This window comes from Chrysochloris asiatica, unplaced genomic scaffold (assembly GCF_000296735.1).
Source record: "Chrysochloris asiatica unplaced genomic scaffold, ChrAsi1.0 scaffold00007, whole genome shotgun sequence".
Lineage (NCBI taxonomy): Eukaryota > Metazoa > Chordata > Mammalia > Afrosoricida > Chrysochloridae > Chrysochloris > Chrysochloris asiatica.
Genome location: NW_006408525.1, coordinates 24,032,303 through 24,059,351, shown reverse-complemented (window position 1 = coordinate 24,059,351; position 27,049 = coordinate 24,032,303). Strand labels below are relative to the sequence as shown.

At 46.9% G+C, this 27,049-nt stretch overlaps 1 protein-coding gene across 1 annotated transcript; it reads left to right on the top strand.

The window, feature by feature from the left end:
• The first annotated feature begins 422 nt into the window (after nucleotides 1-422).
• Nucleotides 423-26,512, top strand: PIP4K2B (phosphatidylinositol-5-phosphate 4-kinase, type II, beta). Its single transcript, XM_006832534.1, has 10 exons — nucleotides 423-1,073; nucleotides 13,607-13,704; nucleotides 15,898-15,994; nucleotides 18,424-18,576; nucleotides 19,907-20,053; nucleotides 22,111-22,149; nucleotides 22,576-22,689; nucleotides 24,823-25,081; nucleotides 25,542-25,645; nucleotides 26,432-26,512. The coding sequence occupies exons 1-10, from the start codon at nucleotides 915-917 to the stop codon at nucleotides 26,510-26,512; spliced, it is 1,251 nt and encodes a 416-aa protein (XP_006832597.1). The 5' UTR covers nucleotides 423-914.
• The last annotated feature ends 537 nt before the right edge of the window (nucleotides 26,513-27,049 follow it).

Below are 27,049 nucleotides of genomic sequence, written 5' to 3'. Positions count from 1 at the left end.
TTTATGAAGTGAGCCAGAGAATAAGACCGTTATAATGCTCTTCTGTAGGAGAGGTGTCTTAAGGTGCTAGCCGCCTCTAATTCGACCCTTTGGCGGGGGGAGGAGGCTTGTCGGCTGGTGGGTGGGTGTGAGACCCATTCATAAAACTCAGGGATCCCGGCCTGCTTTTCTCATTGGCCCTGGGGGAAGGGGCGTGCCCCGCGGGTGGAACGCGCCTAGGCCCAGGGGAGTGGGCAGATCCACGCCTGGGTGGAGCGAGGGGGCGTTCCTTGGTATTCCAGGCTGAACTTCCTTTTCCTCTTACTGTGTTCCTACTCGCTCCCCCGAGGTGGGGATGGTACATCCCACCCTTCTCGCATTCCCGCCCCTCCTCTCCTCCCGGTGCAGCGGTGCGGCCGCCATCTTGGCACGTCAAGCTGAGGGAGTCAAATCCTAGCTTTAGGGGGCCCGAACAGGGATACCTTTCTGTGTTAGACAGCGAAACCTACTCATCCCTAACCCCCTTCCTTGCTCCGACGCGGGGCTTCGAGTCGTGCGGAGGCCAGCTCTGCTCGGTCCAGTTCCTGTCACCCGGGGAGGAGGGGCGGGCGGGGCGGCCGCTGCCTCCCCGGGACGGGCGGTACCATCCAGGCGGGGAGAATTGGGCTTGGTGACGGCGGGGCTGCGGCACCGCCCGGGGGCGGGGTGCGGAACGGGACTGCCGGCTCCCTGGGGCGGGGCCCCCGGGCCGGGGGGGCGGAGCGTGGGGCGGACGGAACCACCGGGGCGGGGTGGGGAGGTAACGGGACGGGCGCGACCATGGCTCGGTGAGGGAGTGGGGGTAGGGATCGGTCCGGGGGAGGCCTGGGGCCGCTGGGTTGTGCGCGGTCTCCGCCGCCCCCCCTTTTGCCGCCGCCGCCGCCGCCGCCCCGGGCATGTCGTCCAATTGCACCAGCACCACGGCGGTGGCGGTGGCGCCGCTCAGCGCCAGCAAGACCAAGACCAAGAAGAAGCATTTCGTGTGCCAGAAAGTGAAGCTATTCCGAGCCAGCGAGCCGATTCTCAGCGTCCTGATGTGGGGGGTGAACCACACGGTAACCAACTCCCCCGCGCGCGCCCCTCCAAGCGCGGCCCTGCGCGCTCCCACGCCCCCTGCAGCCCCGAGCCCTCGCCCCGCTGGCCCTGCCAGTAAGCCTGCCACCCCTCGCCAAGCCACTTGCACGCCCACCCCACCCTTGCACGCCGTTCCCGACCGGGTGTACACTCCCCGCGCGCCACGCGAGGCCTGGTGTCTCCGTGGTACACCGTCTCCCCCTCCGCCCTCCAGTCCCTCTAGCTTCCTGCGTCTGGTATCCTCGCGTCGGGGAGCGCTGGGGGAAGGCCTGGGTGCCATGGAATCGCTTTCATCCCGCTTACCCTGTTAGCCCCCTTGTTCTTTGTAGTCCCCACCCCCCACCCCCCATCTCTAGTTCACTGTCCAGTGGGGCTAGTGGCGTTGGCCTGCCTGAATATTCCTCTATTTCTGCTTATTTAGTTGGTGTGGCTGCATAGTTTTCCATCCACCAGGCCTTCATGTCCCGGAGTATAGCTATTCTCCCTGGGTTTCCTTTAGTTTTTCTTGAATAAGATAGTTGTATCAATTGGAGAAGCACAGGCTTATTTGAGCCCTGCTCCCAACCACAGACACTTTACCAGGGTTTCCTTGGGTTAAAGAAAAGAGAGAATGTAACCATTTGAGAGAAAGGGAGGTCTGATGGTGAGGACTATTCATAGTAGAAATAATGTGCCTTCTTCCTGTGTGCTCCTATGGTGTCCCGCCAAAGAGGTGGGCTTCTTAATTATTGAACTCTTCAATATATGGTCCTAAAGAGGATGATAATGCATGGTGATTAGGATGAATAAAGTGGCCCCCTGGATCCTTGAGATGCTTTGGGGTCGTTCAGCAACCCCTGCCAGCATGTTAGGATTGCAGCACAGTGTTTGAGTATTTGAATGACTTTGTGTGCTAATATGTTTAGGATCTGTCTTCCTTCGTGTCTAACCACTTGTGCCTTGCCTTCTGAACATTACATTGTCAGAGAGTCCCTATACTAGGAATGAGCAGAGGAAGTGAAAGTTGGGGAGTGAGCTGAAGCTAATGGCTTTGAGTGGCTTGGGTTTTCTGTGGATTTTTACCTCCCCTGATTTCTGAGCACTTGAAATTGCCCACAAGCACAAATGATGACAAGGTGCCCAGGGCCAGCAAGACTGCACTTCGCTTTTAGACAAGTATTTGACTGAATATTTGTGAACCGTAATTTGAATCAGGCTTGTAATCTTTTAAAATCTAGTATAGCAAAGCACATGTGAGGTCTTTGCTGGTTTCTTGATCATGGGCAGGTTACTCTTTTCAGTGTCCTTATTGAGATTAGTGAAGGTCCCGGCCAAGGTTGGGAATATTCCAGACATAGAAGCCCAGACCTCTAGGAGCTGTTTTGGACCAATAGCCCCGCAGAGTTTGCTCCTCCTGCTTCCTGTTGCCTCAGGGGTCATCAGGCAATTTTGCAAGGAACACTGGATCATCAGAATATGAACTCTGTGTCCTGCCTGGAAGTCAATCCATGATTTAGTTTTGTAGCTTGCTTCTCACTAGAAAGCCTCCTGTCTGTGTAAGGAGCTGACTGGGAGAATCAGGAGTAGTGTAGTTTGCTGGAAGAGACCTTGGGTTTTTCATTTTACACACAAAGAAATGGAGGCCCCCAGGAATAGGATTAGTTTGTCTATGGTTCATTGCCTAACACTGTGGGACTGTGTCCACCGCTGGTGGTATTGAGTGACGGGTCTCTCTTTGACTCCAGTTCCTTGTTCTGTCTCTCAGGACAGATGGGACTTAAGGTCTTGCTAGAGAACCTGAATGTATGTTCACGTGTGTGGGCTCCTGTGTGTGCCATTTCCTAGGAGTGTGTGTGATGCTTGCTCTTCTGGTAGGTTGGCAGGCAGTCGGTCTACCCAGATGTGGGCATCAGATGGAAGCCTCTGCATGGCAGATGAATAGGAATCTGATGGATAGGATTCCTGAACTCTTGTCATGGCTTCGTGGATGAAGCAGTCACCTTCTTTCTTTGCAAACTTGAAGTGTGTTTGAGGGCTAGCTGGAATGGCTGGGAAAGCATTGACTTTAAGCAAGACCCATGCATCTGTGCATAATGAGTCAGAGCACCACCACCCTGGACAGGCTGCACATGGAGGTCACGTAGTCCCATGTTTTATTGCTTCATTCTGACCTACAATAAGATCTAGTACTTCTGTGTCCCGATCTGGGAAATGGAGACATCTTCCCAGAAAACTGTAAAATCTTGCAACTCTCTAGGGAGTCAGGACCACACTGGTTTTGGTGGATTGTTACCCTTCCTAGTAGGCTCCACTGTTGCAACACTTTTAAATCTAAGAAGGTTTCAGGTGGCACCTTTTCTTTGATTTTTTTGTTGTTATTGTTGTTGATAAGTTTCTCAATCATTTAGAAATTTAGTCTAAGTGCTGTTAAGTTGGTTTTGACTCATAAGTGACCCCATGTGTTAAAAAATAGAACTGCCCCATAGGGTTGTTTGTTTTTGGCTATAATCTTTACAGAAACAGATTGACAAATCTTTCTCCTACATATGCTGGGTGGGTTTGAACCACCAGCCTTTCAGTTCACAACCAAGTGCTTAAACTTTTGAACCACCGGAGCTCCTTTAGGCCATGGTGGTCTATGATTAATGATGGATCTATTATGAAGGCTGTGTCTCTACTTTTCCGCAAAGGCCAGCTACTTTCTCATGAGGTAGTAGTTATTTTACTTCTAAGTGGAAAAAGAGAGGTATTTGAGCTTATTGTCACAGGAAGGAGCTCTGGTAGTGCTGTGGGTTAGGCATTAGACTTTTAGCCATGAGGTTGGCAGTTCAAACTGACCAACCGCTTCTTGAGAGAAAGATGAGACTGCTGCCCTGTAAAGATTTCTAGTCTGGGAAACCCTGTGAGTGAGTTTGGTTTGGAGTTTTGGTTATCACAGGAGCTTCTCTTCTGGAAAACAAATGTAGTCGTGGACTTTATTGAAGAAGAATGTGTAGCAAAGTAGGAGACAAATCAAAAGGCTTTGGATTTGTTAGGGGAGAATTTATATAGAGAGAAAACCAGTGTTTTAGGGGATGAAATAAAGTTCAGACGGTCTGGTGTCAGGAGAGATGTCTCAGAGAAGAGAACGGAGACCAAGGGGACCAGGCTTGATACGTGCCATTTTAGGAGCAGTTGATGGTAACTTTATGTTTAATCATCTTGAGGAACTGCCACCGGCACTATCTCTTTTCTTTTTTTAACACTTTTTTTTCCTTTTCTTTTACATTGTAGCCATGAGTTGGAATGGACTTGGCAGCTGGCAAAGTAGCAGTGAAGTGGTATCTCATTGTGATTTTCAATTTCATTTCCCTTATGACTGATGATGCTAAGCATCTTTCTGTGCACTCATTGGCTAGTTGTGTATTTTCTTTGGAGAAGTGTCTATTTAAGATCCTTTGCCCATTTTTTTTTATTTTTTTTTTATTGCTGAGTTAGTTTCCTTATTATTACTGACTCTTAAGAGTGCTTTCTGTATTATAGATAACAAATCCCTTATCAGGTGTGTGATTTCCAATTTTTTTCCCATTGGAAGGATATGTTTTTCACTTTCTTGATGGTATCTTTGGAACCACAAACATTTTTTAATGTTAGTGAATTCCCAGTTGTTATTGTTAGGTGTAGTCAGCTCTGACTCATAGTGACCCTGACTACAACAAAGCAGAACACTGCCCAATCCTGTATCACCTCACAATCATTGCCATGTTTGAACCAATTGGTGGAGCCTTTGTGTCCGTCCATCTTACTGAGAGTTTTCCTCACTTACTTGTTTTTATCTTTTGTCAATTATGCTTTTGGTGTCATATCTAAGAAGGGTTTGTCTAACCTGAGTCGTTTGAACTGCAAGGTCAGCGGTTCAAGCTCACCAGCTGCTCCTTGGAAAACCCTATATAGGGTCGCTATGGGTCAGAATCGACTCGATGGCACTTAACAACAACAACAACAAGGTCATGAAGATGTCTCCTGTTTTCTTCTGAGAGTTTTATTGTTGTAGGTCTCACATTTAGGTCTATAACCCAGTCCGAGTTATTTTTGTGGATGGTATGAGGAATAAATTCTTAAATTTGCTCCTAACTCCTCACCTGCATTCTACTGTTTCCCTCCATTTCTTTTGTTTAATGCAGACCCATAACTTCCTTTTTCTTGCCCTACTGCTTTAAAAAATCTTTAGTAAATGTTGCTGCCCTAGTGAGGCCACCTCACAAAGAACAGTGAGACTCAAACAGGAGAAAAAGGAAATCCAAAATGTCAAAGGCAGGAATCCTTACAGGGTTGGACTTATTGGCACCTGTGGCTCTCCTTTCTTTCACTTGCCCTCTCTGGAGTTTCAGGTCTTTCTTGGAGCTGTTTAGTCTTAGGAGTGCATTTCCCATCATAGTTTCTGATAGTGGCACGTGACAAATGATCACCAGTGATGGCCAGCCATCGGAACTCCCAGGCATATCAGGAAGCCTGTATGTGCAGCCAGTGCTTTCTGGGTAACAGTTCCTACACAGGTCACACAGGGAAGTGGGTGGAGGCTTCTAGAACCAGAAATTCACCAGACTAGAACTAGTGACTGAACTTTCATCTACAATGGGATGGGCATGGAGTGAACTTGCTGCTTGAATGTTGTTTTTCTCTCTCTCTACTTGTTAAAGCCCCTCAGAATGCTGATGGCACATGCAGGAAGTTAATCATGTGGCTATTCCAAAAACTGCTTGCATGACTCGGAGGTACAACTGATTTACCTTCCTAATGTTGTTGTTGTTGTTGTGTGCCGTGGAGTCGGTTCCGACTCATAGTGACCCTGCACAGGGTTTCCGAGGCTGTAAATCTTTACAGGAGCAGAACGCCTCATCTTTTTCCAGCGGAACAGCTGGTAGTTTCGAACTGCTGACCTTGCGGCTTGCAGCCCGATTCGTAATTTTGCCTGATTTGTGAATGTGTTTATATTCAGCAAGTGCACTCCTGTTGAGAGTGGCCCAGAAATGTGCTAGATAGTAAAGGAAAGGCAGTTACTCCTGATTCGCTGCTTTCTTCAGAACCTTTCAAACTTTAAAACTTACAATCTTTATATCTTCACATCGTTTTTTTCTTCTAAATTTTACTTGTTTTATTGTTGAGGATATATACACAGCAAAACCAATTCAACAGTTTCTGCATGTACACTTTAGTGACATTGTTACGTTCTTGGAATTGTGTAATCATTCTCTGTCTTTCTGAGTTGTGCCTCCCTTGTTTTCATAAACTCACTGCTCCCTAATGGTCCTTTTTACTCACCTGAATTATTGCTGTTGATTTGATTCCATATAGATAATTCTTGACAGAGCATAATGCTTCAATACACGTCTTTTTTTTACTAGTTAAGCTAAACTGTTGTGTGATTTCAGAAGACTTCAGGGGATATTTTTGGTTTAAGTTTTAAAGGTTATCAAAGGACAATAGTTTCAGAGGTTCATTCAGCCGCCGTGGCTCTAGAAAGTTGGGAGACCTTGAGCATTTGAGATTGTATTCTACATTTTCTCTCTTTTGATCAGGATTTTTCTATGGAATCTGTAATCAAAATGTTTAATAATGGTACAGAAAACTTTGTTTTCTTCTCTTTGCCTTCTACTCATGGAAATAATTAGTCCAAAAGACTGACTAATGGACCATGTGAGTCTCCATTACTCTGAGACCAGAAGAACAAGATGGTGCCCCGTTGTCACTGCTGACTCCTCTGAAAGGGATCACAATAGTGGATGCTGGGTAGCAATGGAAAGAAATGTGGAACAAACTTCAGAACAATAAAAAAGACCATGCTTCCTGGTTGGATAGAGACTGGTGGAACCCCTAAGACTGTGGCTCGTAGTCACCCTTCAGGCCTGGAATTGAATGCACCCTTGTGACTTAAGTTTCAGCCAAACAAATGAGATATCTGCAACATAGTGAACAGTGACTGTGGGGAGGTACATAGTCCTCAGAATAATCAACTATTGGAGATCAAAAGAGCAGCATTTACCCTAATTCACAATAAAAAGTTATTTAAAAAGCACTAAAAGCAAGAAAATAAAGCCCGTTCTCTTCCTGGCACTGAAGCCTCATAGCTAACCTCAGTCCTCTTTTCTGTCACCTCCAGACCAGGAGCCATTGGCACAGTCACAGCACCCTGGCTGTCTCTTTTCTTTGTTTTTCCTAGTCTTATTCATCCTTCATTCCAAAGCTCCCTCCTTTTCTTCCCCATCCACCCTCCATCTCGCAGGAGAAAGATGAGGCTTTCTGCTCCTGTAAAGATTTACAGCCTCGGAAAACCCTGTACAGGGTCGCTATGAGTCGGAACCGACTCCACGGCATATAACAACAACAAAACTCCATCTGGTTTTTATTGAGCAACTACTCTGTGCCACTCATTGTGCTAGAGACAAAAACGGGTATGATAAGAGTCTCTTCCTTCTAGGAACTCAGCTCCTAGTCAAGAAATCAGACACACAAACAAGTAGTTATCCAAGGGAAGGTGCTATTTAGAATACAAAGATGTATGAGTATACTATAAAAATGTGTAATTAATTCCCTCTGTGGAAGACAGGTGGAGTCATTTAGCCAGTTTTAGATGATTCTCATAGATTTTCCCTTTTATTCTTTTTTTAAAAAATGTTTTATTGTGAATTATATGATAGTTTACATGGGAGAACTTTAGTTTTACATTCATTCCATCATATATCATCTCATTGCCATGGTTCCAATCCCCTCCATGCATCATCAGCCACCCAAAGGGTATATCCCAGAAACCCGCCCCCTACACTTCCCCCTCCTCCCCCTAGTTTTCGGCCCACAGTCCCTTTCCCTCTCTGGGTCCAAAGTCCCCAGTCGCTTCATCACTCCATGTTATCATCTCTGTCTCTATCTCACGCATCTCTCTTTCTCTGGGCAGGATCCCGCTCTCGCTCTCGACTCTTCTCCTCCGTTGATGGTCCCAGAGGCCTCCGCTCCTATCCTGGAGAATTAATCACTCCCTTCCTTGTTACAAAACTTCTACCCTTGCATTTCCAACCCTCATAGTCCGTCCAGATAAGCATTATTCATTACAGTATCACAAGTTACCCATCTGTATCTCCTTTCATCAGCTCCGCCCAGGCAGATTGGATAGTACCTACTGGAGATTCTGCCTTCCGCCTTGCTCCCTAGTTCCCTTTTATTCTTGTGACTGAAATCTATTACCTGGACTATTGTAATGGCTCCCTAAATGATATCTGTGTGCTTTTCAATCCTAACTTTGTTTTGATTGGTATAGAATTACCTTTCTGTATCAACTGTCTGATCATGTGAATTCCCAGCTTAAAACTTGAAAGAACTTCCCATTCTCTACATTTTTTGTTGTTGTTAAGTGCCATCAAGTTGGTTCTGACTCAAAGCAACCTTGTGTAGGGTTTCTGAGGAGCGGCTGATGAGTTTGAACCACCAGCCTTGCAGTTCAAACCACCTTGTGGTCGAGTGCTTATCCTACAGTACCACACCAGGACTCCATTCTCTGCGTAGTTCAGTTTAAACTTCTCAAATAATAGACAAACTTAGTTCAAATCCAGTCCCTGCCTCTTGGAAGTTTGGTTTTGGAGTTGTAATGTTTTTCATTTTCATTTTCTATAAAAGGGACAAAAGATTTTCCTTGCATGGTTATTAGGATGGAGCAAGGAATGGAATACGACCTCTGCCAGGGTAGCTATCCAGAAGATTACATAACACAGTAGGAAGAATCCAAGTTTTAGTGCCAGAGAGACCTGGGATCAAGTCCTGGTTTTGCACATACTGTCTGTGTGACCTCAGACAAGGCTTCTGTGAATCTCTTAAAGCAAAATCAGATTAGTACTTTACATGATTCTTTTAACTATTAGAAACACTAGCACAGAATATTGTTGGTGTTATGTGCCGTTGAGTTGGTTCCAACTCATAGTGACCCTATATAGCGTTTCCTAGGAGCAGCTGGTGGCTTTGAACTGCTGACCTTGTGGTTTACTGTCTAGTGCTGATCCTATAGTGCCTCACCAGGAGTCCTGACACAGAACAGAATGCATAATATATATTATGTATAATTTGAAGCCATCGAATCAGCACTGGACTGCTAACTGCAAGGTTGGTGGTTCAAACCCACCAGCCACTCCTCAGAAACACTATACTGGGTAGCTATGAGTGGTAACGGACTCCATGGCACTTAACAACAACAACATTATAATGTTGTTAAGTGCCTTCAAGTCAGTTCTGACTGATAGCAACCCTGTGTAGGGTTTCCTAGGATCTGATGGTGAGTTTGAACCATTGACCTTGTGGTTCAAACCAACCTTGAGGTCCAGTGCTTATCCTGTGGCACCACACCAGGACTTAAACAACATAATAATATACTATAAAACACTGACCATTTAGAGGCATTGTGGTACTGTAGACAAGTACTGGACAGGTAACTTCAAGGTTGGCCGTTCAAAGCACCAGCTGTTCCTCAGAAGCCCTACACAGAGTCACTATGAGTTGGAACCTACTCGATGGCACAAATAACAGCAACAAATAGGAATGGCTGTTACTTACTAATATTTATAATACATTAGACCATCCAGGTATCTTTCCAGTATTATCTCCCTCTACTCCTGGTATAAGGAACTCTAGTAGCATAGTGGTTATGAATCGGGCTATGAACCTCAAGGTCAGCAGTTCGAAACTACCAGCTGTTCTGTGGGAGAAAGATAAGGCTTTCTACTCCCATAAAGATTTGCAGCCTCAGAAACCCTGTACAGGGTCACCATAAGTCGGAACCCACTCTACGGCACATAGCCACCACCACCACCACTCCTGGAATGATGCTGTAGTATCAGCATTGGACTGCGAGCCACAAGGTCAGCAGTTCAAAGCCACCAGCTGCTCCTCAGAAACCCTATACAGGGTCGCTGTGGGTCAGAATCAACTCGATGGCACTTAACAACATCTGTTTGGAGAGTGAGGCCTTCCTCAAATGCATTTCTCTAGCGTCCTTTTGCAGCAACTCACTCACTCCCACTCCCAGGCAGAAACAGTCATTTCTTCATCACTTTCCCGTCTTCCTTTCTACAGAAGCTCAAGTAGAGCACGTATCACATTATGCTGGAGTTTTTTGTTTTCTCTTTTTCCAGCCCATGGCATTTTGTTCTTGTATTCCCAGCTTCTGGTACAGCGCTGGCATATGGATGTTGTTGTTAAGTGCCATTGAGTCACTTCCAACCCATAGTGACCCTGTATAGGATTTCCAAGGAGCGGCTGGTGAGCTTGAACTGCCGACTTTGCAGTTCAAACTGACCTTACAGTCCAGCACATTAGCACATAGTGCCGCACCAGGACTCTGGGCATAAATATATGTAGTAAGGTCCTTATTTCATTGAGAAGACATATATTGGAGTCCTGGTGTGGAGCTGCAGGACATATATTGAATAAACACTTGTCAGTCTAAGCAAGATTATGAAAGAACTTGAATGCAAAGGAGTTCAACTTCATTCTGAGCTTGATGAGGAGCCATGGAAGATTTGTAAGCAGGAACGTAATATGACCCTGTTGTAGATTCTTCCAGTATCACTCATGCACTGTGTCTAGCTTGATGTGTGAGGGCAAGGGAATCTAACTGGGTGTGCTAACCTTACTCTTCTCTGACCCTCTGCCCTTCTCAGTGTCTGTCTCCCTGTCCCCTCACTTAACTGTTTCCACTGAGTTTACTGTGTCATCTACTCCACAGGAGTATAAGCCTTCTGTTTCTTTTGTGTCGGCAACATTTCCTCACTTGTGCCTTCCTCCTCCCATACACATACCTACCACAGAACAGAGCACACTGTAGGTTAGGTATTTCAATGGATAGTTGTTCAGTTGAAATTGAATAAAATTCACTGGGAATGTAAAATGTAGCACAAAAAACAAAATCATACAACAAAATCCCTAGAGGGAATTATCTACATAATTCTGGCCCAGCTTAGAAATCAGGAGTAAATTCGATGAGTCTACCAAATTCAGGTATTTTCCAAGTCAGAAATTTCCTGCCATTGGGTTGCATAATCAAGAATAGAGATGAGGTGAGTACTAAAAGCTGACCAACTTCCAACCATTCATATTGAGCTGCCCCCAGGTTACAGAGTGAATGAGAGCATTCCTGAATGGCTCCCATTAGAATAATAACTCATCCTGGCAGCTGGCCCCTCTCAAGCCAGAGCCATTGTCACTTCTAGTAGCAAGACCTGACTTTAGCATCAAGTTTGGATTTTGGGCTAACCCAGAATGGGTTTATAGCAGATACTATGATGTGCTCCGGTAGCGTAGTGGTTACGGGTCAAGCTGCTAACCTCAAGGTTGGCAGTTCGAAACTACCAAGCTGTTCCGCAGGAGAAAAGATGAGGCTTTCTGCTCCTGTAAAAATTTACAGCCTCAGAAACCCTGTACAGGGTCACTATGAGTTGGAACCAACTTCACAGCACGTAACCACCACCACTATGATGTTTTAATATAAAACCATACTCTTTAAGCCCTGAACTTCTTTGTCCCTACTTGCCCTTTAACTCTCAGAGCCAAGCTTGATATGCCAGGAAAAAGGAAGTGGGACGGCCACTATGAATTGTTTCTGTTGGCATGGAAATGAGGAAGTGGGATGGTTTTCTCCATAGGCACAGATTTAACAGATTCTCTTGTAAGTACCCTTTGGGATGGGAACTGGCAGGCAGATTTATTTATCTATCTATCTATCTATCTCCCTTGCTTTTTCTGTTGTTGGGAAGATTTTGCCAATGGAAAGCAACACAGCCCTGGATGTTGCAAGTTTTAAATCAACTTTATTGAGAAATTTACATACAATAAAATGCAGACATTTTAAGTGTATAGTTTGAGTTTTAACAAATGTCTCTACCCATGTAACAGATCATCCTAGCCAACATAAAGAGTATTTCTGTCACCCTAGAAAGTTCTCTGATGTCCCTACAGTGGAAACCTATCCCCTCCCTCCACCATGCAAACCAGCCTCTTTTTCCTTTTACTGTAGATTTCTGTTCTGGAATTTCATACAAATGGAATCATGCAATATATACTCTGTGTCTGTACTAGTCAGTTTCTGCCAGCACTTTACTAAGTCTCTGCCCCATTGCCAACTTACAACACTACTCCATTGCCCCCCACACCCCTACACACATACTCTCCTTCCCCTTCCTTAGTTTCCCCATGAGGAAGGTGTGGCTCCCCAAGCTCAGTTACTACGTTAATGTGGACTTCTGCCATCCAACATTTCTAAAGAAAAAAGATTTAGAATGTAAAAGGGGCAGCAAATTAAATGCCATTTCCCCCACTTATGCTCCTGGAGGAGTTCTAATGGCTCTAGGTCATTCCCTCACTGCCACCTGGGGCCTCATTTAGTTAATAGGATTTGCAAGGAAAGTACTGGGGAGGCACAAATACCCACTCCCATCCATTAAGTCAGAGCTGAGATTTCCTCTCCAAATCCTAAATGCATTAGTGGCAACTGGCTTGAGGGTCAAATGTCAAATACTCTGCTGCTAGGGGAGAGGACATCTGTGGCTAATCAGAGCACTAATTGGCTAAGCTGGGATGGGGAAGGGCAGGGTTCACACACTCAGCTCTGCATCAGTGGGAACCCAGTTCCTTGTCCAGGATCTAGTTCCTTGAAGGAGGGGATGAAAGACAGTGAGAAGATTTGCTTGCAGTAGGGGGCAAGACATGCCTCCCCAACTCCCCCAGGTCAGCATAAAGCAGGACATGAGCATTGGGAAATGAGGAGAGTCAGAATGAGCCAGTGTTCATATGTCTGTCTCTTCTCCCACTTCTAATTTAATCCTTTACTTTGGAGATGAGATTCACACACCCACGCAGACCCATTCAGCTATTTTCCTGTCCTAAGCTGATTTCTTAAGCGACCTGCAATTTGTATACAGATAGTCAAAGTCATCAAACATTTATTCATTCATCCATTTATTACTGCATTTAATAATTTATTACTTTCCATATGCAAGTCATGGTACCAAGTACTGTTGTTGTTAAGTGTTGTCAAGTCAGTTATGACGCATGGTGACCCTATATAGGGTTTCCAAGGAGCAGCCGGTTTGAACTGCTAAACTAATCTTTATGGGATGGGTAACCCACTACATTACCTGGTTTATCTTATAGTTTCACAGGGTTTATTAACATTAATTACAACATGAGGGAGGTTGTGATGTGGCTGAAAGATGGATACAAATAATGCTTCAGAAACTCCCAGAACAGAAAGAACACTTATGGTCTAGAGAATCTTGTAAGACTTCATAGATTTCATAGATGAGGTACCTTCTGAATTGGACCTTCTCAGGAGGAGGAATTGAAACAGGTGGAGATGAGGTTGGGGACTGACTTAACAGAGATGAGCAGAAATAAAGACAAGGAGGGAATTACAGGTGTGTTTATGGTGAGATGTTGGCATCTATATTGTATCCCTCTGGAAAACCCTTGGAGCCATGGAGCCTCAGGGTGAGAACCTTACTTTCCTCTTTCTTTGCAGATCAATGAACTAAGCAATGTCCCTGTCCCTGTCATGCTAATGCCAGATGACTTCAAAGCCTACAGCAAGATCAAAGTGGACAATCATCTCTTCAATAAGTAAGTGACCTGCTGAGTGGACTAGGTTTTATGGGTAGTCAAAGCTTCTGAAGAAGGGCTTCAAACCGGTTCATTCATTCCAGTTTGACCCCTTTTTGCCTTTCCACCACTGATACAATGAATTAGAGTCTATATGTTAACAAGATCCCCAGATGATTCTTACATATAAAAAGAATGTAGATTTTGAATCCGTGTATCTAGGGTGCACAGTAAATTCTCAACAGGGATTCGAACCAGGATGAGCTGACACCTCATCCATGATGGGGGCCAAGCCAGCACCTGGCAGGGTGTGACAGCAGCTCATGGATCACAGAGCTGACAACTAGCTGGGAGGATGCATTCATTATGTGCCTCTGTCCTTTTGCCTTTATCAGCCTACCTTCTGTGTCCCTTGGGGCATGTGGGTTGGCCCAGGGTGGTTCATGTAGGGCCAGCTCAGGTAGAAATGAGCTGCCCAGGAGCTGAGGTTTCTAGTATGAGACTGGCAGTAGTGGTCCTATCTCAAGATCAGTCTGAGGTAGGAGACTTCCAGGCATGTTCCTAGCTTGGGATGCAGCCAAGCTGTTATTACTCTCCAGAGTAACTTGTCCCATTTGGGGTCTTTGTGGCTTCTTGGATTAACACAGGTGTCTGAAAGTTGTCTCAGATTTTGTTGGAGATGCTCAAATGGCACAGTTGGGGCCTGCTCTAGACCCTTTGGAGGCCTTGTTGTGAGTCACCCCAGGAACCACTTGCTGGCTACTCCACTTTCCTCCCGCAGCATTTGAATCCTGGTTGCATTTGCCATTGTACTGTCATCCCTGTCATTCACCCCACCATCCCAGGCTATCAGCCTAGAAAAGCTTGATTTGAGAGCATCCTTAAGTGGCCTCTCTCAGCCATGATAAGTAGTTTACATCTTGCTCTAGAAACTGCCACCTGTTTAACTGGCCACCTATGGAAGGAAAGGCAGTCCTTGACTTGGAAGCAGGAAAAGGTGTGGTTCTGTCCCAGAGGGGAGGACTCCAAAACTGGGGTTGTGCCACTTCCCAGTGCAGGACTCCAAACTGGTCTCTGGTGAAGTTCCTGCACCTTCACAGGGTAGCCTGAAGCAGAAACGAAGCCTCACATTTTCTTTTCTTTTGTCCTTCCAAAAAATGTTTGTGTGCTATTGATTAGAATGTAGTACTCTTTACAAGAGGACAGGGTAACTAAGACCCACTAGACCCCCACCTTCAGGAGAGACTGGTGTTCTTTTTATTATTATTATTCCTTTGAAGTCTGTCACCCTGGGGCCATAGAGACTTAGTTCTGAATGGGAGTCCCTAAACAGGGTGGCAGTTATGAAGATGGGAGAGCCATCATTTCAAGGTGACTCTTTCTTAGGAATCGGTGGATTGGTTAAGGAGATAGAAGGGTAGAGATGGATGCCAACAGTCAGTAAACAAGGCTTTGTGAAAAGATGGGATCCCTGTCAATTGACTGAGGACTCTTGAGTCTAGAACAACCTCTTCCTACATCGCAGTGGAAGCCGAGTGCAGGGCTTTCAGTGTGAACAGCCCTTGGGGATGAGAGGGCTCTTTGATGAGAAAAGTCTTGTCTGTTAGCCTCAGGCTGATGTTCATAGGCAGCCTCCACTAGTGGCAAGTTCTAGTGCTGTGGGTGGGGGCCTCCATTCGGTTTCCCTTCTAGCAAGTCCGACTTTTTTTTTCTTTAAGTTTTATTGAAGGTCAACATACACACATAAAAAAGTACATAAATTGTAAGAATACAGCTAAGATAATTTTACAATGTGAACACACACTGCATAAACCAGTTGTCATGGGGTTGGTTCCAATTCATGAACTACACTCATGAGGGTTTTCAGTGGCAGTGGCTTTTTGAAAGTAGATTGCCAGACCTTTCTCCCGAGGATTCAGACCACCAACTTTGCAGTCAGTAGTTAATCACTGAAACAATTTGTGCCACCTAGGGACTCTAGAGTGAACACAGTGAGTGTACAGCTTTAAAACTTCCCATGCCTCAGCAGCTCCAGGAATGCTTATTTAAAATGCAGATTCCCAGAGCCACCTCCAGAAATTTTGGGGCCCAAGAACCTACAATGCAGGCTGTTTAGGTCCAGGTGATGTGTGGCCCAGATTCTGAGATACTCTGATGTGTGAATAAGGGTGAGCAAGGGTAAGTTTACAAAAATGTTTCTCTGCTTTTCCCTAGGGAGAACCTCCCCAGTCGCTTCAAGTTTAAGGAGTACTGTCCCATGGTGTTCCGAAATCTCCGGGAGAGGTTTGGGATTGATGATCAGGATTACCAGGTAGGTATGGGTGTCTTTGTAAAATTGGAGGGACTAGGGAGTGGGATAGGGCCAGGAAGTCACAGGACAAGTACAAAAAGATGCATTTGCTGGGAAGAAGAGTAGCGGGAGGGAGAGGGGTCTGCGGGAGCCACTTCAGTTTAGTCTAACATTCCCAGTCTAGGCTGAAGAACCCTTCTCCTTCATAGTTTGACTTAAAAACGAGAGAGTTGTTGCCAGCAAGCAATGAGGCTTCTTAAAGCAGATAAGACAGATTAGAAAAGGAAGACTTCAAAGGTAGTGTAACCTCTTGCCAGGTGTGAGTGTCATCTCCTGAACTTGTCCCCTTTCTGGTGGTGGGAGGTGGACGAGTCATGACAGGGCAGCTTTCCCCCTACAGGGAGTGATACTGTTAAAGACTCTGGGTCAGTAGAGCCAGAAGCCATTGGTTTATTGGGTGGAATCAATCCCAATTTCAAGGAAATTCCAGTCTGACTCATAGTTCATGGTTTCTGTTACTTCTCAACCTAGCACCTCTCGGACTTTCTTCCTCTGGCACATAGCCTGGTGAAGGTGGGAGAACTTTCTACTTCAACTTTATTGTTGTTGTTATGTGCCGTGGAATCGGTTCTGACTCATAGCGACACAGGGTCTCCGAGGCTGTAAATCTTTACGGGAGCAGAAAGCCTCATCTTTTTCCCGCAGAACAGCTGGTAGTTTCGAACTGCTGACCTGCGGTTCGCAGCCCGATTTGTAACCACTACGCTATCAGAGCTCCTTAACTTTATAGCAGTAAGAAATAAAGCTGACTTTCAATTGCCTGTGGGAAAAACTAACTACTCAGCCTAATGAAATCTAAAATTGATGCCCAGCTCTTTTTTAAATACTGTAATTCCTCCAACCCCATTCCCAGTAAGACTTTGACAGTCATTCACAAGAAGCAAGGTGTGGGTTAAAAGTTTCCTTCCCTTCTCACCATACTGCAAAGGTATTGGTCCTTATCCTGAAGATGGGGTCTGAGGAGAGGATGAGATGCCAGAGGCTTGAACGTTTAAGAATGTCTGTGTATAAGAGGTATTGGGAGGTGCTTTCAGTTCCCGATGTAGGATCGAACCTAACCAGACCATGACCTGATTGGAGCCTGATTGGAGGTTTTCTGAAGACTTCTTGCCATTGTATCAACCCTAAATTACATGGATATCTTCCCTCCTCTGGCTCTCTCCCCTCTGCTTGCCTATTTACACATCTTGTCAGTTTCTGCATTCTGCTTCTAATTACCTGTGAGCAGCTGACTATACTCAGTTCTTAAATGAGGGCAGGGAGGATGGTGTTCAGCGAAGGTATGCTATGCTCTTGAAGTATATGTAAGCAGTGAGGTGAGGAGAGACCTATACTTTCCTACTGGACTTTTGACTGTTTTGAGTGCAAGTCTTGCTGGCAGAAGGACCAGGCTGGGGATGAGAGATGCCCAGTTGCATCGCCTTCTCAACATTCCGTTGGGAGACTACTCTGGGGAAGTGGGTGTGCTCCTTTAATGTAGTGCTTTTATGAGGAACTCCCAGGACCATTCCCTACTTAAGACGTTAGTTTCCCCTGGGAAGGTGGTGCTTTATCCTCCACCAGGTTTTTGTGAGGAGACGTTAGGTGAAGGTTTTAGAAAGAGCAGAATCCTAAGGAAACAATGAGAAGATGGCTTGGGGAGGAAGCAGTTCTATGAGCAGATCCATGTGCGTTTTCTTGGGAGGAGGAACATCTGGGATCTCTCCTCTTGCCTTGCCTCCCAGAGGTCTCCTCCTGACACTTGCTTGATGAACACATCCCTTTGGTTTACTCACATGTCCCCACCCTCCCTTTTGAGGCTTCTGCTGCTCTCTGATTCCAATGGGAATGGGGCCTGGAGGAGGAGGAGCAGGAACAGAATCAGAAAAGCTCCCCCAAGTTCCCTCATAACGCTGTGCAGACATGGCCAAGGCTGAGGTGAGGGAAGAGTGTCTGCTAAGAGATGAGCCGCAACTCCCCTCTTTGGGAAGAACTTCCCAGTATCAGCCTACACTGGGAAAAGACATGTCTGTGTCTGTTGCTCCTCTTAGGCTAGACCTCTTAAATATTTCCTGAGCTTCATCTTTGTTACCCACCTCCTGTGTTCCATGTGAAAGTCAGGAGTAGAACCTAGTCCTCTAACGTCTCTGCAGGGCAGCTCTTTGGCTTTACAGCCCAGGCTCGGATTAGGAGCGTGTGATAAGGAATGGATCTTGCCTCTATTGAGCAAGACTTTGGGGAGGAATGTGAACTCCCATGAGTGAGAAAGGGGTGGATAAGGTATTTGTCTATCTGAGAGTCCCTTGATCTCAGTCCTGTCACCTCTAAAGCAGCCTGCCCATAAGACTCAGAGTGAGTCAACACTCTTGTTCCTTTCCCATAACCAGCCTGCTTTTGTCTTGCTCTCTCAGAATTCAGTGACTCGCAGTGCTCCCATCAACAGTGACAGCCAGGGCCGATGTGGCACGCGTTTCCTCACCACCTATGACCGGCGCTTTGTCATCAAGACTGTGTCAAGTGAGGATGTGGCTGAGATGCACAACATCCTAAAGAAATACCACCAGGTATGGTGAGTCCCAAGCCTGGGCAGTAGAGAGGATGGGCTGGAGAAGGGAGAAGAGAGCTCCAGGTGGGACTTCTTAGAAGGAATTTGCTTTCTCTGGTAATGGCAGATGCTTCTTGATGCCCAAGCAGTTGTTCTTCCCCTGACACCTTATTTGCAGGAGGTGAAATGCCTATTTTTTTTTTTTAAAAAAAAGGAGAAATGAAAGCATTTTGCTGACTCAGTCCCAGCTGAACAGTTAGTTCCTTGTCAGAGTTGGGATGTTTCACACTCTGGCATCTGTTCATTCGTTCTAAAGAAGGTCCCCCTTGACCTGCTTGCTTCTTTTCCGGTTTCTTCTCTTGACTCCACTGGAACCTGCCTATGAGGAAAGCAGGCAGAGGTATGGCACCATCTGAATGCCTGTCCTCAGCCTGATGTGGGTTTCCAGAGAAAGCTGGCTCATTTCTGAGGCACCTGAGAAGTGGTGAGGGAACTTTTGGTCTCCTAGGAATTCCTGCAGAAAGCCTTGGGGCATGGTGTGGGGGTGAGCATTTGATATGGAGACATTCTGTTTTTCCAGACAGTGGACCACAATATGGCCCCTCCATCCCCTTGCTACTGTTGGCTTGCCCATCTCAGGCCAGCAGGAAAAAGCAAGGTTGGGATAAATTGTTTTTCCTGTGGTCAAATCTTATTTCAAACAGAGTCAAAGATGGGATCCCAATAATATGAAACCAAAAGCACCCTGTACTACCTGCTCAATTGCTTCTCACTCTGCCATGCCAACTGGGGACAAATGGGGTGGCTCTTAACTGTTGTATCTCTGAGGTACCCCTGGATCTTAGGCTGGATTCTCTAGAGGAGCATAACCAGGGAATTGTGAAGGCTGACAAGTCCCAAATTCATGGGTCAGGCATCAGACTGGAGGCTTCTCTTACTCATGTGGTTGCAGGGATTGGCAAACCCAAATGTGCAGGTCAGGTGCCAGGCTGCTGGCTCATGTGTCAAGAATCGGAAGTCAGACGATTATGAGTCAATTCCAAGATTGACAGCAAGGGATCTTTGCCAGAACATCCAAGATGCACGCCACGCCCCCAAGGAATCACCTCTGACATCAGATCACAGAATGGAAGATAATTACATAATAGTTAGTGTCATAGCGTAGCCAAGTTGACTCATAACTCTAACCATCACACCCTATTATGCCACAGAACCCACTCTGAAAACTTTTAGTCTAGAAGTTAGCATTTCAGGGAGTTTGGGAGTCTTGTAGGCTGGGAAGAGGCCATCCATCTCAGGCATCTGCATATGTTCCTTATCCTTCCCTCTTCTCCTCCCTTCCATTCTAGTTTATAGTGGAGTGTCATGGCAACACCCTTCTGCCACAGTTCCTGGGCATGTACCGCCTGACCGTGGATGGTGTGGAAACCTACATGGTGGTCACGAGGAACGTGTTCAGCCATCGGCTTAATGTACACCGCAAATACGACCTCAAGGTAAAGGCCCTGTGTCTCCCAGATCTGAGGCGGCTCTCCCATACAACTGGGAGAGCCAGAGCACATGTTTTGGAATGGACCAGTGACTCAAGTTGATAGACCTATTTCCTGTGGACCAAAGGCTGTTTGAAGTCCAGCTGACAGTGACAAGAGGTGATTTAAACCCTAAATGTACGTATTTACATAACAATTGATGCTCCTTAACTCCTTCCTGTGGCAGCAGTATGAGAACACCACGCTGGCATCTGCCCAGGTTCCCGTCAACTGACAGCACAAGTGTGTTTCTGGGCACCAAGAAGGACACACTTGTGACTGAACCACAGCACCCCACTGCCCTTGAACTAAAGCCCTGGCTGCTGGATTGTTGCTGCAGCGGGGCTTTCCTGACCATTCCTGCAGAGCCCGTGGTGTGCTGCTACTCCCCAGGAGTTTCACACATGCTGTTTTATTGTTGGGGATGTTTTCTCTCCAGGCTACCTTTCCCACCTGCACCTTCTGTCCTGTAATTACTTCCTACTTTTACCCTTCTGAGTTCCGGAAGTAGTCCCTGGCCACTGCCCTTCCCCAGTGCAGACCAGGTCCACGTGTTGTCTACACTCAGGCGGCCTTGGTTCTCCAGTGCTGCTACAACAGATGTATCATGAGGGGTGGCTGTGGCGAACAGAAATGCTTTTTCTCACAGTGTGTAGGAGGCTAGAAATCCGAATTCAGGGCAGCTGTTCTGGGAGAAGGTCCCTATCTCTTTTCAGTTTCTGCTCCTTGGCATGATCTTCCTCTCCAAGTGTGCTTGCTTGCTTCTGTGTCTAATCTGCTCCTTTTGTAGTTCAAAAGTGATTGGCTTAAGATCAACCCAACACCAATATCCCCTCATTAAGAAGCTCTGGTAGCGTAGTGGTTATGAATCGGGCTGTGAGCCGCAAGGTCAGCAGTTCGAAACTACCAGCGGTTCCGCGGGAGAAAGATGAGGCTTTCTGCTCCCGTAAAGATTTACAGCCTCGGAAACTCTGCACAGGGTCACTATGAGTCGGTTCCGACTCCACGGCATGTAACAACTACAACATAAACAAAATCCTATTCTCAAAGGGGTCTACACTCACATGTGTAGGGGTTAGGGTTCCAACACATATTTTGGGGAGACACAAACACAGGGTGCTCTGTCTTCTCCCTTATGTCACCAGTTGCCATCAAGTCGATTCTGACTTACAGCAACAGGTTTATGCCAGAGGAGAAATGTCCTCCGTAGAGTTTTCAGTGGCTGATTTTTCAGGAGATTGCTAGGTCTTTCTTCCAAGGTACTTCTCGGTGGACTTGAGTCACAAAGCTTTTGGTTAGCAAGTGAGCACAGTAACCTTTGGCACCACCCAGGGCCACCCTTGTAATGTTTAGCACTATTGCGGTGAATGAATTGTGAGACTACAGCCTACTGTCTGCCTTCCCTGTTAGAAGGAGGAATGTTCTCCAAGGACAGGGACTGAGTTTCTCTGGGACACTCTTGTTTCCTGAGCACCTAATGTGAGTCTTGTACAGAGTAGTGACTGTGTGCCATGAAGTCGGTTTCGACTCATAGCGACCCTGTACAGGGTTTCCGAGGCTGTAAATCTTTACGGGAGCAGAACATCTCATCTTTCTCCCACAGAACAGCTTGTAGTTTTGAACTGCTGACCTTGTGGTTCGCAGCCCAATTCGTAACCACTACGCTGTACAGAGTTAGAGCTCTCTAAAGGCTTTGCGACTGAGTAATCAATGAACAAATTACTGCTCCTGGCCCCTCTAGGAATCTCCTCCAGGACTGGTGCGTACCATCTCAACAGTGGAATTTACTTTAGCTGTACTTCTTCTAGGAGTTCTGGTGATGCAGTGGAGAAGTACTTGGCTACTAACTGAAAGTCAGCGGTCTGAACCCACTCACCACGCTGTGGGAGAAAGATGTAGCAGTCTGTTTCCATAAAGACTGCCATCTGGGACCCACTATGGGCCAGTTCTCCTCTGGCTTTGAGGGTCACTGGGAGTTGGCATGGACTTGACAGCTGGGTTTCTGATGACTCTTTTTCTTTCAGGGCTCTACTGTTGCCAGAGAAGCAAGTGACAAAGAGAAGGTACGCTGGGACCTCTGCTTAGACCCCAACACCTTCTCCAGGCCAGCCTGTCCCTTCTCTGAGATCCTAGCCCCACTCCCCCAGATATGTGACCTGTCAACATGAAATCCTCTGTTCCCTACCACCCTCCTATCTGCGTCCCACATGGAGAGCTTGATCACTATTCTTTACCTTTACCTAGTCCTGAAGGTAGACAAGTCCCAATGTATAATCCATCTTGAATCAGTTGGTGGCTGCCTGAGTCCTGAATTGATCCAGACTCAGCAGGAAAGAAGGCATTGGTCAGTCTGTATCATCTGGTAGAGGCCACATACTTGCCTTCCGTGCCTGCTCAGAGCTTAGGCCTGTAGCTTTCTGTGCTCCCAGCAGAGGACTCCCTGGGGTGAATGAGCCAGACTCAGCCTAATGCTCCTGTTTCTCTTCCAGGCCAAGGACTTGCCAACATTCAAAGACAATGACTTCCTCAATGAAGGGCAGAAGCTACATGTGGGGGAGGAAAGTAAAAAGAACTTCCTAGAAAAGCTGAAAAGGGACGTCGAGGTACTAAGCCTTGTGTTCATCTTGGTTGGGCAGGATCCCCTCTTATACAGAGCTGGGGTCTCTTTAACATTTAGAAAAATTGAATTCACTACTTCAAAGGCATCTCTGAGTGGACTTGAACCTGCAACCTTTCAGTTATCAGTAGTTATATGCTGAGCATAGCAGTCATGTGCCCCACCCAGGGACTAGCTTGTAATGCTTAGCACGTTATAGTGAATGAATGGTATAACTACAGCTCCATGTCTGCCTTCCCTGTTAAGAGAAGGAAAGTTCCTCAAGGACACTGTTGTGTCCTAGGAGTGTGTACAGAAGGAAAGGTTGTGTCCTGCGTTGTATGTGTACTTATGGCCCAGGACCAGGCAATGCTTTGTTCTGTTGTCTTAGGGTCACTGTGATTCTCAAGACCAACTCAACAGCATCTACCAACACAGCAACAACAAAGTCAGTGCTAATGAGCATCCCAGTTTGGGGACACAGTGCCCGTAGAACCTTTGTAGCTCAATTTGGGAAACTTGCCCTGTGCTTCTTTACTAATCCATCCCCAAATCTTCAGACACACCTTCTAATTCATATTCTACTGTTGCCCCTACAATGGAGGGGGGGCATCAGAGCAGCAGAACATTGACCATTAAGACCAGCTAACCAGACCTTTCTCTGGCTCGGACTCTTTTCTTCCCCAGCAGTCTTCTGATCCTACTGAGACTTGCTAAGAAGTTCCTCCATGGGGAACAGCTGCTAAACAGGTAGTAGTTTATCTGGATCATCTGATAACTCAGTGTCTCCTTCTGTTTTAAGAAACCGGGAGCCTGTTCATTACCAGCAAACTCTCCAGACTTCTTTTTGCTAGGATGCTTTTCCTTAGTCGCACCTACCTGGGTTCTTAACTGTATTCTGTCTGCCGTGCTCTGGCAAACAGTCTGTCCCAAGGTGTCTCCATTTCTGAGAAGAATTTACAACAGTTAAGCAAGTCCTTTGTATTCACTTGCATCCTATTTTGTAAATGCATCCTATTTTGTAAATGTTCTCAGGTGCAGAGAGGGAACTGTGGTGAATGCCCTCTCTCTTCTGGGCCTCCAGCCCAGCCCTTCCCAGTAGGCCTTGACAGAGCCTTGTCCAGAGGTGCTTAGAGTGGTGCCCCTCCCACCTCTCTCTGGCTGATCACCTGTCCTGAGGGATTGTGCTTTTCTGCTGTTTTCTCCACATAGAGCGGGGGTCCTTTTATCATCCTCCTCGTCCCCTAGCCACAGTGGTCAAGCTAACACTTTGCTGGTGCTGCAGGCTGTTTTGTGACCAGGGCTGAAATGCCTGACACCTGGCGGTGCTGGCTGGCTAATTCACAAGAGGTTTAGGCTTTATTAGTTAAACAGGCATGCAGGTTGACCATTTCAGTCCAATATCATTCCCACACTCTTTATTCTCCAAGTCATGGAATCCTAGGTGAAGGGACCCAAGACACCATGTACTCATAGATGAGCAAGCTGAGGCTCAACAGGGGGAGGTCACACAGTGCTTGGAGGGCCCAGTCTTCTCCCTTCTGTACCATGCTTTCATCTTCAGGGAAGGACTTGAGAATGTTGGTCGGTTCTGGCTGCCATTTTCATTTGGTCACAACTATCTACTTTTACCTCATATGATGCACTCTGATACCTTCTATTTTATTCTTCCTGTTTTATAATAAGTCCTAGCCCTCTCAGTTAGGTTTCGGACTCATAATGAGTTGAGATTTGTGTTTGAAGACGCAGCTGTGTTGCATCCATCTCTCTAGTCTCTTCTGCATATCACACTTCCTCAAACTCACCATGGCTTCTGCTGACTCCAGATCATTGGACTTGTCTCTCTTCCTCCCGCACTCTCTCTACCTAATTCCTGCAGCCTCTTCCTGACTAGCTCCTCCTCCTCCTCCTTAACTCCTCTACTCTCCCCGCTTGTTGCCCTTATTGAGTAACTTCCTCCCTCTTAGACACTGAGCTCATTGAGAGTATGAGGGTAGAGACCAATGTCTTCTTGGTTGTATCTCAGAACTGTTTGTAGAATTGCATGGAAAGGAATGCTCGTTCCCCCTTTCCAGATGCTTCTCAGCTTTCCCATGTAACTGCTGCTTTTCGTCTTTCCATCCCTCTCCACCACCGCTAGTTCCTAGCCCAGCTGAAGATTATGGACTACAGCCTGCTGGTGGGCATTCACGATGTGGACCGGGCTGAGCAGGAAGAGATGGAAGTGGAGGAGCGGGCAGAGGACGAGGAGTGTGAGAATGACGGGATGGGCGGCAACCCACTCTGCTCCTACGGCACTCCTCCAGACAGCCCTGGCAACCTCCTCAGCTTTGCCCGCTTCTTTGGCCCTGGGGAATTTGACCCCTCTGTTGATGTCTATGCTATGAAGAGCCATGAAAGTAAGTAGGAGCCTGAGCCTGCCCTGCTCACACCAGCTCTTATCCCACCCACTGCAGACCCTTTGTTGGAATGATGCCTGTAGGCAGTCTCCACTCCTATCGTGGTTGACATTGGCTTCTTTCTACCTCCAGTTTCCTCACTGGTCCCCACTAGTACCTCTTTCTTCTGGGGTTCCTTCCCTTCTTGCCTGTCTTAAATGAAAAAGGCTGGTACTTCCATGTTTTGTGGGATGGACAAAATATAAATGCTGTCATGTCAACCCCCATGGGGGCTATGACGATCAAATAAGATGGGAGTTGGGGAGGCTTCTGAGAAGGGCCCAGCTGCCGTTCCTTGTCTTAGATCCAGAGTCACAGGGATGCATCCAGATCTGATAGCTGCAAGGTTGTTGGCTGTGAGCCACACGAATCTGCTCTTCTCCCTGGAATCTTTCCCTCTCCTGCTTCCTCCCCCATCCAGGCGCCCCCAAGAAGGAGGTTTATTTCATGGCCATCATTGATATCCTCACGCCATATGATGCGAAGAAGAAAGCTGCACATGCTGCCAAAACCGTGAAACATGGGGTGAGTTTTCTTCGTTTCTACCCAGGACCCACTTGGGTAGTCACCCTCAGACCCTCAAAGAGAGTGGTCCAGGTCTCCTGCTCCGAGGAAACACTCTCCTCATCCCCTCCTTATCCCTCTCTTATCTGTGTTGCCTGTGTTTTCTACCATCTACACCCCATCCCTCCCTGCCAAGCCTGTGAGATGCCCAACTTGTTTTTCCCCCACTTCTCAGGCCCTTGAGGCTCTGCGCCTGCCAGCTCCTTTCCCCCAGGGTTGCTGGGCATGTTGTTGAGTGGCCAGTAATGGCTTTGTTTACATGCCCACACTGTTCCCCATAGGCTCATTTCCTCATGGACTTCAGTCTCCAGTTCTCCAAACAGAGGCCCCCACAGAGATCCAGAGCCTCCGCGGCCTCCCTACTTCCTCTCCCCCACTTCCATGGCTGCAGACCTGGGCTTGTGAATCACAGGCTAGTGAGGCCTGAGTGATTTTCAGACATGGGAATCACTTTCCTTGGTAGCCTGCCCATTCTGGAGAGTGGCCTTTGGTTCTGATGCCTATTTGTTGTTGAGTGCTGGCGAGTTGGTTCCGACCCATAGCAACCCTGTATAGAGTTTCTAAGGAGCGGCTGTTAAGCTTGAACTGCCGATCTTATGGTTCAAACTGACTGCAGCCCATGCATTAGCTCACAGTGCCACAACAGGACTGATGCCAATACTGGGTGGCCAATACCTAGGCTCCTACCAGATATCTTCTGATTGGGGCCAAGGAAATGGACCTGAATTGGGCTCTTGTGTGTTGCAGGCCGGGGCTGAGATCTCGACTGTGAACCCTGAGCAGTACTCCAAACGCTTCAACGAATTCATGTCCAACATCCTGACGTAGTTATCTTCTACCTGCAGCTGGAGCCAGAGAGCTGCATTTGGGGCTAGGGTTGGGGATTGGAAGATTTTGGGCTAGATGAGAGGGTGGGGAGCCAGAGTTGGGGAAGGGGAGGGCTTCAGCAATGGGGTGCAACCTGGGACACTGAAAGAGACACTCGAGCTGCAGGGAGGGGATGTGCTATTGTGTGCACATGCTCACAGGGTGTACCCTCACCTTCTGCTCATGTTTGACCCAGATTACAAGGTTCCCTTTTGTTTGTTAAGATGACAGCTTGGGGCTAGAGGTGGTTTCGGGGTTTACTTGGGTTTCGTTTCTGAAATGTTGTTGCTCCCAGTTTGCTATTTATAATGATGTATATCATCACCCTATACACCCTCCCCACTCCTGCTCAGCCCGCAGTTCCTGTCATTAAAGAGGTGCCCCACAGACTTGGTACCACGGGCCCTCCCAGAGCAAAGCTCTCTGACTCCAAGGAGGAGGCGAGGTCAGACACCTCAGCCCTGCTGCATTTGACCTTGTCTGGATACAGTTTTTAAT

Coding starts and splice junctions, on each gene's coding strand:
- PIP4K2B (XM_006832534.1), top strand. CDS start 915: ATGTCGTCCAATTGCACCAGCACCACGGCGGTGGCGGTGGCGCCGCTC. Junction 18,577..19,906: donor TCCTAAAGAAATACCACCAG/GTATGGTGAGTC, acceptor CTTCCATTCTAG/TTTATAGTGGAGTGTCATGG. Junction 25,082..25,541: donor TGCTATGAAGAGCCATGAAA/GTAAGTAGGAGC, acceptor TCCCCCATCCAG/GCGCCCCCAAGAAGGAGGTT.